Below are 20,429 nucleotides of genomic sequence, written 5' to 3'. Positions count from 1 at the left end.
AAGGAGGGATTCTAGCTCATGGGTTGCTGCTTTTGAGAAAGCAACTCTGCAGCCATTTCCATGGCCCCATCAGTTTCTCGGGGCAACCTATGCCAGGGCCTCCCCACCCTCACAGACAGCAATTCCTTCCAAGTATTCCCAATGGGAAGCCATTCCCTGTGTCCTGTCCCTCCATGCCTTGTCTCCAGTCCCTCTGCAGCTCTCCTGGAGCCCCTTTAGGCCCTGCCAGGGGCTCTGAGCTCTCCCTGGAGCCTTCTCTTGTGCAGCTGAACACCCCCAGCTGTCCCAGGCTGGCTGCAGAGCAGAGGGGCTCCAGCCCAGGGATCTTTAAAGTCCCCTCCAACCCAAACACTCCACAATTACTTTAAGCCATCGTCTCCACTGCCCACAGCACCTCCCTGCTCTGCTCCTTATGAGTTGCTGCTCCCAAAGTCACAGCAGGAAGTACAGCTCTGCTGTTGGGGTCAATGGAGGTTGTAAGAGTTGCCCTTTTGCCTGTGAAATACCATTATCTTCAGCTGGCAGAGCTGTTATCAGGCAATGAACGCTGCTGGTGACTCGTGCTGATGCCTCATGCAGGAGGATGGCCTGGAGCACTTGCCTGGTGATGTCACAGCAGCCCGGGGATGTCCTGCCAACAGGCTCCTTTCCTGAAAGCAAAAAGAACAGGGAAACTCCCCGCCTTGTGATCCTTTCCCTGAACCCTTCACACACATCTGAGCGTCATGACTGACCTGTGCAAAGGCACCACCAATGAGTAACTCTTAAGAGTTTGAAAGTCAGCCTTCTGGCCAAGCCCAAAACAATTCCCAGCCCCATCCAGCCTAACCCCGACAGCCAGCCTGGTGGGACCCAGGACATCCTGTCCTGCCAAGTCAGTCTCTAGGGACACCTGCACCGTACTGAGAGCTCACAGCCTCCACAGCTTCTGCCAGGATGCGTCCAGAGCTGAGGCTTCAGAATCCAGGGGCTCAGGATGAGGCTGTTGTGTATTGCTCTCAGATGTGCAACTATTACCTTAAACACTGCTAGTTGTTAGCAATAACAGACAATAAATATGATAATAATATCTCCCTCAAATCCTCAAATTAACAATGAATCAAACACAAAAGCAGCTGGGATGCTGAATTTTACAGTATTGCCAGTACCAATGGTACAAATTTTCAGATAAGATGGCCAAAGGGGGAATGGGTAGAAATGGGAACGGGTTTCTGGTGGTCAGGTGATTCTAAGAAGTGCAATCATATAGAAAACTCCTGCTCTTCCAGCACAGAAGGCGGAGTTTTTGCAGACCAAGCCCCATCCATTAGGAGAGAGCCTGGGGCTGGCTAAATATAAGATGAGATTTGACCTTTACTTGGCTGAATTAGACAACATATGCAATGACAAAACCAGCAGAAAAGGTTGTACAAAATCTTTAGAGTTTCCAAAGAAGGGAGGGGAGTTGTTTGCTTCTTCCTTTCCTGTTTAACTGGTAGATCAACAGTCTAGTGGCATGTACAACATAGCTTGGTTTCTTTCCCCCCCCCCAACCAATATTCTTTGGGTTTAGGCTATTAGGGTCAAGAAATGCCAGGAAACCTGGAAGGTTTTTGGACTGCTTTTGCCAAAGTGAATGATGCCCAATGCATTTACATCTTCCAACCCCCATCTCACTTTCACAGCAAGATCAGTTTCATTCTACTGCCTGAGGAAGGAGGATTTCTGCCTCACTAGGGGCCCATGCATGAGGCTCCACAAGCCCAACTCCCACTTCACCAACAACTTAAACAGCTGCTGCGTTTCCTGCCTGTTTGGTCTTCTGGAAGGGATGGTCCTCTGAGAGCAGGACTGCCTTCTCCTCAGCCCTGAAGCAATGGATTTCTCTCTCCAGAGCTGTTCAGAGAGCCCAGGCAGGTTGTAACACCAGTGATCAGCACTCAGAACAAGAATATTGTAATAGAATCTCAGAAAGGTTTGGGTTGGAAGGGATCTTAAAGCTTATCCCACTCCACCCTCTGCCATAGGCAGGGACACCTTCCACTATCCCAGGTGGCTCCAGTCCCCGTCCAGCCTGGCCTTGGACACTGCCAGGGATCCAGGGGCAGCCACAGCTGCTCTGGGCAGCCTGTGCCAGGGCCTGCCCACCCTCACAGACAGCAATTCCTTCCCAATACCCTGCCCTCTGGCAGGGGGAAACCATTCCCTGTGTCCTGTCCCTCCAGGCCCCTTTCCAAAGTCCCTCTCCAGCTCTCCTGTCAGTACCTTCAGGCACTGGAAGACCACAATTAGGTCACCCCAAATGTGAGCACAGTCAGGAGAAGGTCCTGGTGCAACACCCATCCCACACCCCAAAACCAGAGACACCATCAGCTGAAACGGATAGGAAAGAGAAGCTGAGGGTGCAGCAACACATCAGGTCCAGTCTTTTGTGGACAACCCTGTCCCTCCTCTGCTGTCCCCCACAACTGCCCAGTGCCCCACCAGGCCATGGCCATTGCGACCATAAAGCTGAGCTGACATTCCACATGACACTGCAGCATGACACCTTCCTCCTTCCACCAGACACTAACTTGGACATCAATTTACTCTATACAAGAAATAAAATTAAATTCTTCTTAATTGCACGTCACGGAAGACATTATAAAACCTCATGCACGTTGGGCCTGATGACCACACCAAGACCCATGACATAAAACACACCACCCTGTATTTACTGTTTCATCTTTTTTATTTTTGTAATTTCGCATAGTAAATCTTTCACACAAAGTAATGAAAAGGATCCCTAAGGTGAAGGAAAAACAGAGTATTTGTGACCGTACCAGACTGCAGACGTCAGGACACTGCCAGGCCCACATCATGCTCCAGTTCTTGGGAGAGCCAAGGGGGCCAGCATGGATTTCTGCCTAAATCTTGGTCTGGCTTGGCTGTTTTGGCTTCAGGTGGTAACTCCAGCTGTTCCAAACCAGCTGGGACCCGGGAGCAGGGCATTTCATGAAATGCAGAAGGAAATTATGCTATCAGAACAAACCCTCTGCACCTCGGTGTCACCACAACAGGAGGACAGTGAGAGAGAATTTTCAGTGTGACACTGATGTTGGTTCAGCAGCTGGTTTGACCTAGTCTATCAGATTGCTGCTTCATGTGCCCATCTCTTGTAAAAAGCCCTTTCACAGACAAATCAGGTTTTCCGCAGTCTGACACCTGGCTGAGCAGTGTCTGCCCTGGCGGGGCCTCTCTGGTTCTGCTCACCCTGGGGTGTTTAAAACAGATGAACACTGAGCCAGCCCAGCAGCTTCAGAATCCACAGTTTAAAAGTGCATCTTCAGACTGACCTTTCCAAATCTGGGCAGCCCTGTTGACTCACAAACACTCTTAGTCTTTTAATAAAGACAAAATTACAAATCACTACAGTAACCAAGAATAGTTATCCCCTTTAGATGTTTGCTCAAAGACCAAAACAAAACAGAATAAATCCAAAATACAGATCAACTTATGTGCAGCTCAGTCATGGTTCATTCATTTCTCTTACTTGCCTAAGAAAACACTGCATCTCCAGTCTTACCATTGCCTTTTCTCAAAAGCATCTGCCATTTCAAAGTCCTAAATGCTCATGGGCTGTATATATTCCTTTGCAGCTATATTGAAATAAATTTGGAAAGCTTTTTTTTTTTTTTTTTTTTTTTTAATAAGCCAGCATTTCCATTTGTGTAGGACTCAAATGGACTTCTGTCTCTAAATAAGCAGATAAAAGGAAAGTACAATCTTAGCACATCTTTCAGGGAGACGAAACGGTGCAAGAAATTCTATTTAAAGCCATTCAAAGGACTTTCTGAAAGCAAACGCACCCAATTCCTCAGGTCAACAAACAGAACATGCTGGAGCAGGCAGTGAATACAGAGGGTTGGCACACATCTTTAGGAACTAATTCCTCAGAATTGAAGTTTTGGCATGCAATCCACTGGTGACAGTCCCCCACACAGCAGCACGTGGGACGAGGAGAGTGGGTGCACGTGTGTGCAACAGGCATCCCCAAAATATGATCCCCACTTTGAAAAATGAGATTTCTTTCAAAATCACACCACTTCTTTTGCTTTTCCCACTGCTGAAACAGGTGTATCAGGAAAGGGCACTTGAAAACAACAAAAAAAAGAGAGTAGTATTCTACATTCAGATAAATTTATACTTCTGCCATAAAACTTTAAAAGTCAACAGGAGGTTTTCAACACAGAGCTTTGTCAAGGATCCCCAAAACACACTGTCACCATTACGCACAGTTTTACAGGACACTGGTCTATTTTACAATCTTGTAATTATTTTCTTTGGACTTCTTTTTTTCCCCCCTTTCCCTACACGTTCAATTTCCAGGAACAATTTTGCACAGGGGCACAGAAAAACAAGTCTGTAAGGGACCTGACTCTGAAAGCAGGTGTTTCTTGCCCTCTGGAGAGTATTTGCCAGTCAAACAACAACAACAACAAAAGACTTGATATTGAAGATCCGCCCACCAACATCTAAATCAAGTGTTTTGAATCTGCCTGGGAGCTAATCTGATTAAGATGCTGCTTGCTTAGTTCCCTTGGATGACAGCATAGACAGCAATTTAAGGGCTGCAGCCTTGACAGTGCCACGGAAACGAAGGGCTGTGAGTGAAAACACGGGATTAGGAAACGAACAACCCACAGCAGCATCCAAGAGACCATAAAAAGCTTGAAGCTTGACCCAAGGAAGCTGCCCGCTTGAAAGAGCCAAAAATACAAACGCTGCTTCCAAATCAAAGCCTGCAATCTCATTTAGCCCATTAAGTTAAAAGGACAATCAGGTCTGTGGTTGGTAGTAACATCATACCCCATGTGTAAGGCCTCATTTTCATCAAACAAGCTCTAGGTTATGGACTATAAACACAAGGTTGCCTACAAGCCATCGGTGCCCCACACCAGTCTGTCCCAGCGTGAGGCTGGGCTGGACACTGGCTCTGGGGTCAGAGGGGGCAGTTGGAGGGGGTCAGGTTGGAAGGGGTGCAGAGGTTCAATTCCTGAAAGACGGAGCGGGGCTGGCCTGGCCAGGCTGTCCCTCAGCCCGAGTCCATGGTGAACAGCTGGATGTCACGGGGGTTCCAGTACAGGGCCACGGCGGAGTTGTAGACCAGGGACCACACGTAGGGGATGAAGAACTCCTCAGGCTGCTCCTCCTCCACGTACTTGAACTTCAGCTCGGGGAACTTCTGCAACAAGAAGCCAGAGTCCAGTGAGTGAAGGTTTGCATGCCTGCTTGCAAACACACAGCCCACATAAACACTGAAGAAAGAGGTTTGGTGAAAAAAATAATGGAAGGAACTAAACCATTAGAACCCAAGGAAAATATTTATAGGATGAAGAGATCATTTATAATTTCTTCTTTGAATCAAATGCTACATTAGCGTATCGTATTCAAGCCTTTTACCATTGGTCACAATCCATTTGCCTGTTAACACACTAAACACGTGAATCCTTTAAAAAACACAAAGGTCTTAAGGAAAACTGTCATTTTTAGCAGCTCCTAAAAAGCCTTCTTGCTTCTGCATGTACAGACCTATTTACTGCACTTTTCCCTAAAAAACATTCTGAGAATAACTGTACTTGGCTCCTTAGCAGGAGAATCCTTCAGGAGGGCTGAAAGAATAAACACAGCTTGTGTTACCATAGGATCACAGAATATCCCAAGTTGAGAGGGACCCACCAGGATCATCAGCCCAGCCCCTGGCCCTGCACGCACACCCCAAAATCCCACCCTGGGCATCCCTGGCAGCGCTGTCCAAACGCTCCTGCAGCTCTGGCAGCCTCGGGGCCGTGCCCATTCCCTGGGGAGCCTGGGCAGTGCCCAGCACCCTCTGGGGGAAGAACCTTTCCCTGATCTCCAACCTAAACCTCCCTGGCACAGCTCCAGCCATTCCCTGGGTCCTGTCCCTGGTCACCAGAGAGAATAGATAGACATGCTGCAACCTCAATTTCCCATTTTTCTCATTTTTTCCCTCCCAAAGCAGTGCACACTGCAAACCCACCAGGCTCGGTCTTGGTAAGTGTGTATTTTGAAAAGAGCTGAGTCTACTTTTGTACTGTGCTCTTCGCTTTATCCACTTCTAAATGTTGCCTGTGTCTGAGCCTGGCAGAGTCTCAGGCAAAAGCTGCATTACAATGATCACTGGGGTAAGATAAAACATGACCCATTTTATTATTTATAAGGCTGTGGCTAAGACTAAGAATAAACTCTACAGTGTGACATGATCAGAACAAGCACAGCAATGGCTAAGGAGCCTCTTTGCCCATTAATAATGAAGGGATTCCCTATCCCATTTCTTGAGCTCAATGTCCTGTTTCCTTGCCTTAAGGTTACAAGTATTCTGGCTGGATCAGACTCCTTTGAAGGGGCATTTCTTGGACACTTGTTTTTCAGGGCTATGTATTTAACTTTATGCTCCCATGTTACTTGTATTCTTGAGGTCAGAAAACATGGAAACTTGTAGAAAAGTTGTAGAAAACATGTGGATGTGGTACTTGGGGACATGGGTTAGTGGTGGCCTTGGCAGTGCTGGGAGAACAGCTGGACTCAGAGATCTTGGAGGGCTTTTCCAACCTAAAAGATTCTGTACTATCTCTGTTCAAGGAACTGAGGCAGCTAAAAGATAAGGCTGTTAAAGGCCCTTCTGCATCTAAGTCCTCTTGAGTTCAAAGCCCAGAATCTCAAAGGTACACCAGCACGTTCAATTTCCTGTGTCAGACACACAGTTTGTGGTAGACAACTCTCCCACAGCTGTTTTGTGCACCTAAACCACTTTCTACCACCTCCCTGCAACCTCTTTTCCCCAAGTCTGTTTGGACCAGCCTGTTTCATCTTCTGCATCACTTTGTTTTTTCACTCTGAAGTACCTTACACCCATACTCACCTCCACCTCTCATTTCCAGTCTCCCAGCCTACTGCCACCCCAACTCTCTTTCACTGCATCCTTATCCTCTCTTTAGCATACCTTTTGTACTCATCCAAGCTATCTTTTTTTCTCACCAGCCTTGTGAAATCCTCCTTTTCATTGACATTCTCTATTCCTTCCGAACTCAGCTCCAAGTTCTCAAGCTGTCCCTGCCTTCCCCTTCTGGCAGCCCCCAACCAAGCCCTCACGTATATTTTCATTAGTATTTATTTTTTAAAAAAACCCTGACTTTATACTCTGCTTATCCCCAGTGTAATGTTCCCCACTTCCTTCCAAAACTTCCTGGCTTGTGGTCAGTGTAGATAGGAGCACGTTCCGTTCAGCACCGCATCAGCAGAAGGAATGGTTAAACCCCATTATTACAGCATAGCAACACTTCCAGCCAGAGGAAAGTCTTACACAGCTGTCACTCTTCACCCCAGGGGTGGCTGCACACCAGAACTGCAGCCCATGGTAGCCCTTCTGGGAGGGAAGGGGGGGAAAAGTGATTGAAGATGCTAATTTGAGTTGAACTAAACAGAGACAGCTTTTTTTTCACCTTCATGTCACAGATACAGCTACTGGCTTTGCAAACACTCATGGCAGTAGCCTGGGACCACTCTTGGGCTCCCATGCAGCTTACCAAACATCTTCAGCCTTAAAACAGTAGGCAAAATTACATTAGAAATTCCAACAGCTGCATCTGAGATGCTCAGGTCTTATTTTCCCATTATCTCTCAGCTGGAAGGGCAGCATAAAATGGCCCAGGTAGTATTCCTATTTTCAGGCAATAAACCGTGCATTGATTCTATGAATCAGCCTCTCTTCAGGCTGATCGATGCTACCATTTATTGCGATCGTACCATAGCAATTTAATAATCAATTTCAGATTAAAGGCTGTAACTCACTGCAGTCAGCCTGGACTCTCTCACACTCAACACGTGCTTTGAACAGCCTGGGGGCGTGTCTCGGAAATGCAGACAAGGAGAATAAGATTTTTAAGGAGAGAGATAACACACACTGACACTATGTATACACAGTTTTGAATGTGTCTATGTAAAAAGAGTGCAGATAGCAGCTGGAGCGATGGATTTTTGATGGTCCACCTGAACAGCAGGCTCAGGACAACTCAATGTGTTGCTGATAAGACATGAAAAATCAGAATTCCAGGCCAGCAATTCAAACCCACCTTCTTTAGATGACTGCAACGACCCACAGCTGTGTGCTGGCCACGTTTTGTCAACCATTTAAAATGAGAAATCCTAGAGGCCCAGCATAGAGAGAACTGCACCAGCCTCTTTGGGGTGTGGATGTAGCACTTGGGAATATGGTTTAGTAGTGAGCACAGTGCTGCTGAGTTAATGTTTGAACTCAGTGATCTTAGAGAAGGGCTTTTCCAACCTTAGTGATTCTATGATGTAACTTGCAAGATTAACCATGGCAGCCATCCACTGTTGAGAGAAAAAACTACCCACACTGCTTCTCTAGCAGGGTGTTCACTGGAAACAGAATTTCTTAACAAACAAAATAATCAAAATTTTCTTCTTTATCAGAGTGACTTTATAACTATTTGTAACAGCAGGATTTAAACACCACATAAAAAGCTTTAAGATTTTCAAAAAGGTTTTCAAGATTTTCAGGTGATAGTCCATGGAATGTTTAAATTCATATTTATGCCATTTGTCTCCTGTAAGTACTGCTTCAACTGTGTGATCAGGAGCCTTGGCTGTGTGCTGCAGACACACAGGAGGTGACACTGTAAAGCAACCAGGCCACATGAGTCTCAGGGCGCTCCCAGCAATAACCCAGCCAGCACTGGTGAGGGATTTATCATGGTTAACAAAATTCCAAAAGTGGCACGTCAAACCAGCAGCGCACAAATCTATTTTCTTCTGCCTTGCTGCTGTTGTGTCCAACTTACTCCTGGAAACACATTTGCACCCCAGCTGGTGACACTCCAATGAACCTGATTTTTAGCACTACTTGAAAAGAGAGCCTGTTTTAAGGCATCTTAAATGGCAGTCTTAATGACAGAGGAAAAGCCTTGGCATGGGATGAATCATCCGTTTTTTTCCTTCACTGCTCTGTTTGTTCGGATGGATGGTGTTGAAAGATAGAGCCCCTCTGCTCTGGAGCCAGCCTGGGACAGCTGGGGGTGCTCACCTGCACAAGAGAAGGCTCCAGGGAGAGCTCAGAGCCCCTGGCAGGGCCTAAAGGGGCTCCAGGAGAGCTGCAGAGGGACTGGGGACAAGGCATGGAGGGACAGGACCCAGGGAATGGCTTCCCAGTGCCAGAGGGCAGGGCTGGATGGGAGATTGGGAAGGAATTGCTGTCTGGGAGGGTGGGCAGGCCCTGGCCCAGGGTGCCCAGAGCAGCTGTGGCTGCCCCTGGATCCCTGGAAGTGTCCAAGGCCAGGCTGGATGGGACTTGGAGCAGCCTGGGACAGTGGAAGGTGTCCCTGCCTATGACAGGGGGTGGGATGGCATGAGCTTTAAGTTCTGTCCCAACCCAAACCCTTTTTTGATCCAATATACAATACCGTTCACTATTTAAGTTACTGAACTCCTTGCCATGACATAAACAGGTCCGTTGGAGCCATAATTTGCATTTCTCTCCAGCTCTTACAGGGACAGACAAACCCAGATAGTTTAAAATAAACCAGCCTGAGAAAGTGCTTGAAAACGCAAGAGACAGAGGTAACATTACGGTTTGAACGGCACAGTTTAAACACAGACACCGCTTATCAGCCCCAGTGAATAACCCCACCACAGCACCCTATCTTGTTTTCTTCTGCCAGACAAAGCAGAAGTCAGATTTAGTGGTTGGGACAAGGGTACAAACGAGACAGACTGAAAACTTTGCAGACTGTCTGCGTTGTCAATCACATGATTCGATGAAAAACCACGGGAAGTCCGATGAACAGACGCAGAACTGAACTGCAGTAACTCCCCCACCACAGAAGTTCAACAACATCGGGTGTTTTGAGTTTTTTTGTTTTGGTTTGGTTTTTTTTCAGTTAACGCTGAGGAAGAGAACACCACAACCAGTGAGCAGCACCTGGCCCCACTCCAGACAGTGCAGTGGCATGTGAGCTACAAGGCTTGAGCCATACATTAAATAAAACATCCCCTTCCCTTCAAATGAACACTCAGACCTGCTCTTAGGCTACAGTGTTATGTCAGTGGATGATCTCCACTCAGATAATGCAGCCAAGGGCAGATGGAGCTGCCTTAAGAGCCATGTCTTTGCTTCTTCCTTGATCTAGATGTTCTGCTGGATGAAAAGCAACATTCATCAAAGATATGGGGCAGTCACTGTGGAAAATAAAGAAACTAAAGAGCTAGATTAATAAAAAACTGGAGAACTCTCTTTTCCTCGAGTTCTGGTTAGAAACTCTGGTTTCTGAAACAGCAATCAAGCACGAGTCAGAATTTTCAAAAGCAGATGACTCTTTGAGCAGAGAAGTGCTGTTTTCAAAGGAGTCTGAACACATTTGAGAGTCAAATTCATGTGACCTTTACATCAATCCAAAGCTTCAAAGTCTTTCTGAGGATGGGATTTCTGTGTGTTTGAAAAGCTTACCATGAGTCCTGTTTGGTAACCTAATGACTTGATGGCAAATTATGTGTTTCATATTGTTTCAGCTAAATATAGCAGTATTGTCTGCAGAGCATCTGTACGATTGGACCTTATTAGCAAGGGGGGAAAAAAAGGGCTCAGGTTCAGCACTGTACCAAGCCTCTGTTATAGGGTCTGTAATGAATATTTACCCCAGCAAGGATTATCCCTACAACCTGCCTTGCACCAAACATACCAACCTGTGAGGATTTTGGGCAGAGGAATGACACCTGTATTTGTCTGCAAAATCCTCAACACCACTTGGAAATCTGGTCCCCAAAATATTCATCTAAGTCAAATTAATGGCCAAGGATCTTGAAAACAACTCAGCAATCATGCTTGGTACACTGTTCATGATATGGATACACAAGTACATACGGAAACATTGATATATTTGGGTTTTATATAAATCTAAGGACCTGTGTTCTTTAACAGAGCACTATTTGTGGAAGAAAATGTCTCAGTGCTTGCTCTAAGATACTGACAGATTGAATTTTTGCAATTACTTAATTCTTGTGGTGCGGTAAGGCTGTTTCATCTTCCTCAGTTCTGTTCATGTCTGCAGTGCTTCTCTTTGACTTCAGACAGAAAGTCTGTGTGGCTTTGGTGAAATATCTGTATGGGCTACACCACACCTGCCTGATACCATCTTTTGCTCCTCCTCAGGCTCACAGCATAGAGGATGATGGTGGGGACATGAAGGAAGCAAACAGGAAATGTGCTAGACTAAGTGTGAGCCACACATCTTGTTCAGAGATCTGCCTAAGGAATAAGTGCAAACGGAAAGACAGTGAAGAAAACGGGGGCTCGGCACATGGCAGAGAGGTTGAAAAAGAAATAGAAAACTCAGGGTGATATGAGGTTCAAAACCATCTGTGCACAAACTAAATATAATAACTACATTACATATTAATTAATAAATATACGTAAAATACAGTATTATTTATAATAATAGAATTGTGGAAGTTTAAGCAACTACACAAGCTGTAGTAGACAATAACACTGTTCTCAGGGAGTAAAATTCTTTAAGACAGGTAACCCATATTCTAATGGGGCATAATCTTCCTGGTCCAGGAGGGTAGGGGAGTTCATCTATAGAGAAAGAACTGTTTCAGCAAGTTTCATTGATACGTGATTTCTGTTTTCAGATCACTTTGAGTAAAGATTTGTACAACCACAGCTGCAGGAAAACAAATGCTCAGCAGTGAATTTTCAGTGTCAGATGTGAACTACTGCCAGAGGAGCAGACGTGCTTCTGGTCAGAGTTCAGCAATTACTATTTTTTTAGTGGAGTACTGAAAAGCCAGGTCATTTTGGGAAAAATCAATCAAACAGCTCTGCCTAGATAATTATGAGTAAAAACACAATGATTTAAATGAGTTAAGTATTTGTGGCAAACCTGCTAGGGCACAAAGCTTTGCAGGGTACCATAAGAAGATGACTGCATTTCTATCTGGGATAGAATAGCAAAAAATGACAGCCTTAAAGTCCTAGAAATTCAGGGATACAAACACATATATACTTGTTTCTTTTCCTTCCAGAAAAGAAACACTGCTGATAAATGTCAGTAACCCCAAATTGTGCTATTTTTGTCTTCATACCAGGCTGTTAGTCTGTACAGATTCCAAAAGCACTGTATAAATGTATATATCTGAGCTTAGGACAAGGCCAGGTACCCATTTCAGGATCTGCTTGGGTCCACATCAGAAACACCTGGACTCCAGGCTACTTCTAGACAGCACAGAAAATAAACTGGACCACTGGTCAGCAGCTACAAAGACAGGGTGGGACAGCTGGGGGTGTTCAGCTGCACAAGAGAAGGCTCCAGGGAGAGCTCAGAGCCCCTGGCAGGGCCTAAAGGGGCTCCAGGAGAGCTGCAGAGGGACTGGGGACAAGGCATGGAGGGACAGGACCCAGGGAATGGCTTCCCAGTGCCAGAGGGCAGGGCTGGATGGAATCTTGGGCAGGAATTGTTCCCTGGGAGGGTGGGCAGGGGCTGGCACAGGGTGCCCAGAGCAGCTGTGGCTGCCCCTGGATCCCTGGCAGTGTCCAAGGCCAGGCTGGATGAGGCTTGGAGCAGCCTGGGACAGTGGAAGGTGTCCCTGCCCATGGCAGGGGATTGGAATGAGCTGGGCTTTACACTTCCTTCCAACGCAAACTATTCTAGGATTCTGTGAAAGTCCCTTAATCCCTTAGTTTGAGAAAAAAGGGGATCCCTGCTCAGCCTCAGAGGTCCTGTGTCTACCTGGAGAAGTTTTGGAATGGGAGGAAAAGATCACCAAGATGAAAGACTGAAGCAAAACTCACACATCACACACCGTTAAGTACTATTAATCTCTATATATATTTTATGCATTATACATTAATAGTCACAGTTCAAGGATTTACAGCTCTAATTAGAACTTGCTTGCCCTGTCAGGATTGTTCTCTATGCCATCTCTAGATGGACACAGATCTTTCCAAACATTTCCAAAAAGACTGCTCAACAGCCAGGAGCCAGACAAACCTGTGACTTGCTATCAGACCATGGAGAGACAGGAAACAACAGGAACACTACAAGGACATTTGCAACCCTGCAGAAAATACAATACATGTTGACTTTATCAAAGAAAAAGAAAAGAAAGAACCAGAGATTGATGTATGTAATTACACTTGAAGCATGAGGATGAAGGCATGACGTGTAAATGAGGTACCATCAATAAAAAACAGAACTTTCATCCACTTCAGGGCTTAACCTGAAAGAACAGCAATTCTCAGAAAATGCAGTGGCCTTTCAGAAGAAAGAGCATAGGTCTGAGCAAAAAAATTAACAACCTCAAAATGTCAACAATTCAAACAAAGAATGTTTTTTAAATTGAAAAAAAACCCCGAACAACAAACCAGGAACAGAGTTAAACACATGGAATGAACAAAGTCCATGACTGACCCAACTGACAGAAACAGTTCTGGTCCTGACCTTGCTCAAGCCCTTGTTATGTACATACACTGACCACTCAGATAAATAAGTAAAATCCTTTGTATGCTTTTGAATTTAGGGAATTAAAATCTGACAAACAGAATAATCCCTGAAGCCATTTCTCAGTGGCATTAAAAGGCACCAAAGCACAAATGGGGATGAGTCTATCAACTCACAAAACTTTTATGGAAATGAAGTGGACGCATAAGCCTTTCTGACCATGGGATTTGCAGAAAATGCACATTTCATAACAGTAATCCCTATTTTTACCACTGCTAAGGAAGATGCAAATGAGTTTAAGCCCTGGCTTCCTGTGCTTAGGCTTGCAAGCCATCCTTCTCTAGATTAATGTGCAAGGCTTTACACAACCACGAAAAACAGAATGTTTTCAGCAAACATTTTTGTTAAAAGTGAAGGGAGTTTAGAAATCACTCATTCACTGACACCTTTATATAGAAGACTAGTAGACCTGCTAACAAAAGTTTACAAGATTAGAACTGGATTTTGGATGCCTCAACTCACAATTAAGACCACGATGGTTTAGCAGTACCCTCAAAGAAGGGCTTAGAAATTCATGAATTTCCAAAGTCTCAGAATTAAACCCTGCACCTTATGTAGACTTTCCCAACCCCAAAACACCACTCACTCGCCAAACAAAGCAGACTCAAGGCTGCATTTTTTTTCTTTCCAGAATTTTATGAGTGAGATTTGAGCAACCTGGAAGGTGTCCCTGCCCATGGCAGGGGGTTGGAACAAGATGAGCTTTAAGGTCCCTTCCAGTTGAAAACATTCTGTGATTCTATGATTCTACAAATTTTGCCACTTTTCAAGTGCGCAAAAGGTAAAGTTTAAGAAATTGGCAGCAATAAATCAGTTGGGAACATCTCATGAGGAAAAACTCTTTGAAGGTCTCAAATTGGGCAAAAGTTCAAGTTGTCCTAAGTCCATACATGTACACACACAGTTTGGATGACGCAGTAGGAGACAGAAAATGTATTTATAAAGTCGAGGAAGCAGGAGAATGCAGGGGAAGATCAGTTCTGCAGTCAACCAGATCTGCAGACAGATAACCATCCCTGGAGGGATTTAAAAGCCATGTGGTTGTGGCACCTGGGGACACGGGTCAGTGGTGACCTTGGCAGTGCTGGCAGAATGGTTAGACTCAATGGTCTTAGAGGACTTTTCCAACCCAAATGATTTTGTGATTCTGTGATCTGTGAGATCCCAAGATGTTTGCTCCCTCCAGAAAAAGCTCTTGGTGCTCTCAGAGCCCCAGTATCACCTGGTCAGTGGGGAAACTCTTACATAAACCAAAAAGACTCTTTATGGTTCAGGACTGGCCAAAGACCAAAATAATTCTTCCAAGGCAATTTGATTATTTGCAACAATGTGGAAGAACTCAAGGGAGGGTGAGGTAGGGGTGGGAAAGGCAAAGTCTCCTCTTGGAGATACGCAAAGTAGAGAAGAATTAAGTTGTTTATCAGGCTACAAAGTCTGTTCCAACTTCTGGATAAAAATGACAGATCCATACTTCCTTTTTGAAAAACAAAGCCAATACTATAAACACCCAACAATATCCCAGTTCTCACATCAGAGACAACCATCTGCTAATTATTTTCTGAATACCAAGTTGCAAGTTTTTAGTCTAATTGATATAATTGATTAAACTTTTTTTAACAATAAGGAAAAACTCACTGGAAAGGATTTAAAAAGGCCTATGAAGTGCATAAATGACAGAAGTTTTGGAGAAAATAGCCCTGATGAATAATGAATGTACACTAATATGTGTAGATATATATTAAAAGACACCGACAATCTGCTCTAGACAAATCTTAGAGCCAATTATAAATTTTACATTTCAAGCAACAAGTGCTACTGTTTAAGCCAGAGCAGTTGTTTTGACTTTGATAGCAGACTAGTCTAAAATACAAGGAATGTTGTTTATCATGGAAATGCTTTGTGCTACAGATAACATCACGGATGGCTGCCCCACCTAGGCTACTGCACCATCCCACTGTCCCGAAACAAACCCCAGATAAACCTCTCCCTGCTGCCCACCAAAGATCCAACTGCTGTGCAAATAAAACTCTTACCATGGTGTGTGCCATGCAATCAGCAACACAAAATGAGCAGAAGGTATTGGATACGTGTGTGACAATGAAGGAAACTACTGAACTTTGAGAACATGACCCACACTTCCATGTTTTGGTAAGGCACTGAAGCCAACACTCTACTCTGCCTTGCTGCCAGAGGGATGCACCTCGGGAACCCTGTATGGACAATGTACATATCCTGACACAGAAATATGTAAATATTACCCTTATTGCACTCCTTTTTTTCTTTTTTTGCATAGGAATTGTCATGCCCAGGGTTAGATTTTTTTTCCTCCACCCTAGAGAAGGAGCTGGAGATTTTGTCATCTGACTCAGTCCCACCTTGCTCTGGCTGATGGACATTGTGACTGTCTATGGAGTCTCCAGCACCCACCTCTCTGCTCTTCAGCATCAGCTGGGAAGGGACTGAAGCACAATGACAGTATAAACCACACTAATTTCACAGTTTAAGGATTTTTTCCTTTTGCAAACTACCTATATGACCTTTCTCTGCTCTAATACAGTCCTGGGATAATCCAGCAGAACCAAAAAGGATTGACAGGTCAAAATGCTGTTTTCATCTGCTGGTTTCTTTCACCCCAATTCCAGAGTTACTACCATGTCACAGTTGTTTTGTTTTCTCATTTATTTGCGCAGAACATATTCCCCCAACACAAAAGGTGGCAGGAGAAGAGCACAGTGATTCAGTTCGCATACTTTTCCAGTGATGAGGTCCCAGACGTACTTTCACTACATACTGGTTCAATGCTGCCTCCAAAACATCCCACCAAGCCAAAAAGAACATTCCTTTGGACAAGTGGGACCACGCTTCTCTCTGTTATCACCGTGCAAGGGTTGATGCACTGCCCAGGCCTTGGCTTTCTGCATCAGCCAGAGAGACGAGGTTCATTCTCCCAGCTGAGCTTAACACCTTTGATTTGCATCCTGGGGGCTGACATTTACAGCACATTTCCTGGTGTGGAGGGCTCCTCGAAGGTCATTTGACAAGGTTTGACTTTTCCTTCACAGCAGCCACAGAGACGAGGCCCACGCCGACATCCTGCTCCAGTCCCTCCCACCCAGCACGGCGGTGGGGCCACACGCCAAGCCCAAACATCCTCCCCCCACCCCCAGCGCCCACGGAGGAAGGCCTCCTTTTGATTTTGTACTTTTTAATCTGAGAGAGCCAGGCCTGTAAATATTACAAAAAATTATAACAATGACTTAAGAACAGAGACAGACTCGCTGTCACCAACTGTTAACTCTCAGATCAGGGCAGCCTAGGAAGTGGACCCTTATCTGCCTGAAGCTCAGGACGTGCTGACTAACACCCTATTGAGCCGGCAGACCTTTGGCTCCCTAATCTCCCCAAACTGGAAAATGTACACCCCAATGGACATACTCCCTTCTGAAGTATTTCAAGCCTCTGCAAACACACAGACTGTGTTGCGAGATGAGCTGTAGCCCTGCTACATGCAGGAAATCCCATTTATTTGTCTTGAGGAGTGAAATGTGAAGTGACAGTAAAACCTTTCCAGCCATAGTACATGGTGCCAGACTGCAGCCTTATCTCTGCCAGGACTGCCAGCCGAGAAGCCAGTGCCAAATGTGTATGTTTACACAATTATTTTGTGAATGCGGACTTCACAGCTTTACAAAAAAATTTGCCCTAATGCTAAGAGTCCTGTGAAGACAAACCAAAGTCAGGGGAGGGGGGGTGGTGTTAAGCTGACCTCAACAAATAACCAGGATGCCTTTTCTAAATGGATTTCTAGGTTGCTCATTCTATGCTATACTTTATTCTATATTCCACTATATTAATGAAGGTTGTGATAGCAAATTCAAATTAGCTATTGAAAACATGCTGTTATCAATGACAGAGGCAAGCAGTGTGTAGAAAGGAGAAAGGGTGAGAATGAGTAGGACAAGGATTCCTTCAAGTATTAAGACATTTTTACAAATCTTGAACCTGGGCAACTGCATCTCCTTATCTGTCTGAGTACAGGGAGTCAGGAGCTGACTGCAATCAAAAGGGATCTGCATGCTTGGCGTCATCCTGCAGCCACCAGCTTAAAAAAGTAGCACTCTCCTATAGTGAAACTGCTTTTTTTTTCTACTGCAAACAATCACCTCAATCTGAAAAAGGGCCCCAAGTGAGCTGCTGTTTCAATAATGAATGAAAAGTGCTTGTGTTTTCTGTTTCACTACGCTTTAGATGCAGCATTTCCAGATTTGTTTGCCTTCACTGACACCTTATCTGTATTAAGACCTATTCTTAAAGTAAAGACAGTAAAGACTGTCTTTAGGACATGAATCAAACAGCTCTAGAGAACTCCCCACTTCCGACTGGAGAATTCTTTCATAAATGCTATTATGTCCCTTTGTTATTGAACATATCTGCCCCCTTCTTCCCTGTGCATTCAGGCCAGGATTGTTCACCTTGGTGACAACAATCAGGCTTTGCTGGTCCTAGTTCAGGAGGATGGAGCTTGGCAAGTCCTGGTGGGGCAGATAAGCCCCAGGAATTCCAATAAAGTTTTGCTGCCTGACTCTGTGCTCAGAACTACAGGCACCCCTTGGATCTCGTGGGTCTCACACCAAGGACAACATGTAAGTTTAAGGCCTGTGCTCTCCTCCCACTCCACTCCAAAGACACAAAATTTCCTTTTATGTTTTGGAGCTGCCAGTCTCTCATAGCCTCGAGGAGACCTTCCCTCAGTGAACTACCCAGTATAATCCTCTGGTTTCCCATCTATAAAAACAATTTTTGGTGTGGTTTTTGATAGCTCACACACTGCAGTGAAGGAAGGGAAATCTTCCTTGTGAAGCTTTGGATGCTGCTGCTACAGCATGATCAAGATGGGAAATTCTCACCCTTCTGCTACACTGTCCTCAAGACTCGGCTCATGAGCCACAGGTTGGTTGCTGTCCCCACAGTTTAAACATCAGAGCAATGGCTTTAAACTGCCAGAGGGCAGAGTTAGATGGGATATTAGAAAGGAATTTTTGGCTGTGCAGGTGGTGAGGCACCGGCACAGGTTGCCCAGGGAAGCTGTGGCTGCCCCGCCCCAGGAGGGGTTTAAAAGCTGTGTGGATGTGGCACCTGGGGACATGGGGCAGGGGTGGCCTGGGCAGTGCTGGGGGAATGGCTGGACTCCATAGTCTAAGAGGGCTTTTCCAACCTATAGGACAAAGAGAAAACCTGGGTAGAAGTGAGCACGGTAGGGTTTGTTAGGGTACAAGAGTCAACATGAGGACACACTCAAGAAAAATCAGCCTTGTTTGTGAGTTCAACAGATTGTGGGTTTAGCATTACAACCTTATCATAAAACCAGCCTAAATCCACGTGAATTTAAGATTCAATACCATCATCTGATACTCCAGAACATTTAGAGCTACAAAAAAAGTTGAGGGTGACCTAAACCAGCTGCCCTCTATGCTGATAGACGTGAGAAATCCCCTGCTTAGCCAGGAAAAAGCCGTATCTTATCCATCACTAATCATCCTCAGCAGGAGCAAACAGCCTTTAAATCAACTGGAGAGAAGCTTTGCAACTTGTACCAAAGGTTGTGACAAAATTAAACTCTGTATGGGAATGCAGTGGAGGCAGCCATCAGCTGACAAAGTACATCTCTTCCTCACTCTCACTTCTTGGTGTAGTTGCTGTAAACATTCGAGACATTTCTCTGATTTATGCATTTAATTAGAAGATATCTGTAACATTTCTGCTGTTTACGTTTAACCCAACACTGCAATGAAAGCTGTAATTTCATCTGGGATTTATATTCTGTACTCAAACTTATTTTGATTCCTTGATTTAAACATACACACAGAAGTGAAAATGTGTCAAAATCATGAAAATGGAAGAGATTATACTCCATTATCTAGTTCATCTGTCAACCAGGGCAGAAATTTTCTGAGGACTGTTTTTCTCAATCTGCCACATGTTATGGAAACTTAATTCAAAAGACTAATTCAGAAAAGACAGCTAAACCTTAAAAGTGGAAGAGCAATTGGATCACTATAATAAGGAATTACACGATTTTTTTCTTTCTTTATCCTGTATTTAGTTGTCATAACTCATCAAAATTTGCACCTTTTGGGATAAAGTTGTTGGCCTCTACCACATTACTTTACATTTTATTTAAAAAGTGGTTAATGCCTTTTTTTTTTTTTTTTTAAATGGAGGGGGGATAATGTGGGGCTTTATTAACCAAAGAAACTAATAACTTCATTTTAAATGCAACTTTTTATACACTGAAGGTCTCCAGTAGAAAAGGAACACATGGGTTAGAAATAGCTTTCAACTGAGCAGGGGAAGAAAGAGGTCAGGGCATCTCAGTGTAATTTTACTTTACTTGGACCAAAGTTGCAAGATATTTGGAAACAACATGTCATGCGAATGCAGTGCCTTTGGCACTGGACTTTTCATTGGACTCACAACATATGCAACGAAGAAAGGGGAGGCTGCACAACACATGTGAAGCAGATTTAGTCACAGCAAAAAACGTAATAAAAGTATAGGGAGGCTTTCTAGGGAGGGAAACTTGGGGAATGTTATTTAGCTTGAGCAATTGTACAGCTCTGAAGTGAGCAGGGGCCGGGCTCTGGCTGGGAGCCCTCCTGTAAGATGTGTTGGACAGAGAGTTTTGGGCTGCTCATGAGTGTGGGGCTCCTGCCAAGCTCTTGCAAAGCCAAAGCTCTGCAGCTTTGGGCAGGGAAGCTCCTCTGTGCTCTCTTTCAGAAAAAATGGGATCATCCTTGAAGGTTAACAGAGTTCAAATGATGTGGCAGGCCAGCAGTTAGCAGAATGGAAGTAGCTTTGAGAAACGTACACGTG

At 44.8% G+C, this 20,429-nt stretch overlaps 1 protein-coding gene across 9 annotated transcripts in view; it reads right to left on the bottom strand.

The window, feature by feature from the left end:
* Positions 1–3,609: 3,609 nt before the first annotated feature.
* DYM (dymeclin) overlaps positions 3,610–20,429 on the bottom strand; it is a 211,246-nt gene continuing 194,426 nt past the window's right edge. For all 9 annotated transcript variants that reach the window (XM_048291038.1, XM_048291041.1, XM_048291044.1 and 6 more), the window contains one exon: positions 3,610–5,203. In XM_048291038.1, the coding sequence (XP_048146995.1) occupies positions 5,054–5,203 (150 nt within the window). In that variant the 3' untranslated portion in view covers positions 3,610–5,053. The remainder of the gene's footprint in view (positions 5,204–20,429) is intronic.

The sequence above is a fragment of the Corvus hawaiiensis genome, chromosome Z (assembly GCF_020740725.1).
Source record: "Corvus hawaiiensis isolate bCorHaw1 chromosome Z, bCorHaw1.pri.cur, whole genome shotgun sequence".
Taxonomy (NCBI): Eukaryota; Metazoa; Chordata; class Aves; order Passeriformes; family Corvidae; genus Corvus; species Corvus hawaiiensis.
This window is presented reverse-complemented; position numbering and strand designations above follow the sequence as displayed.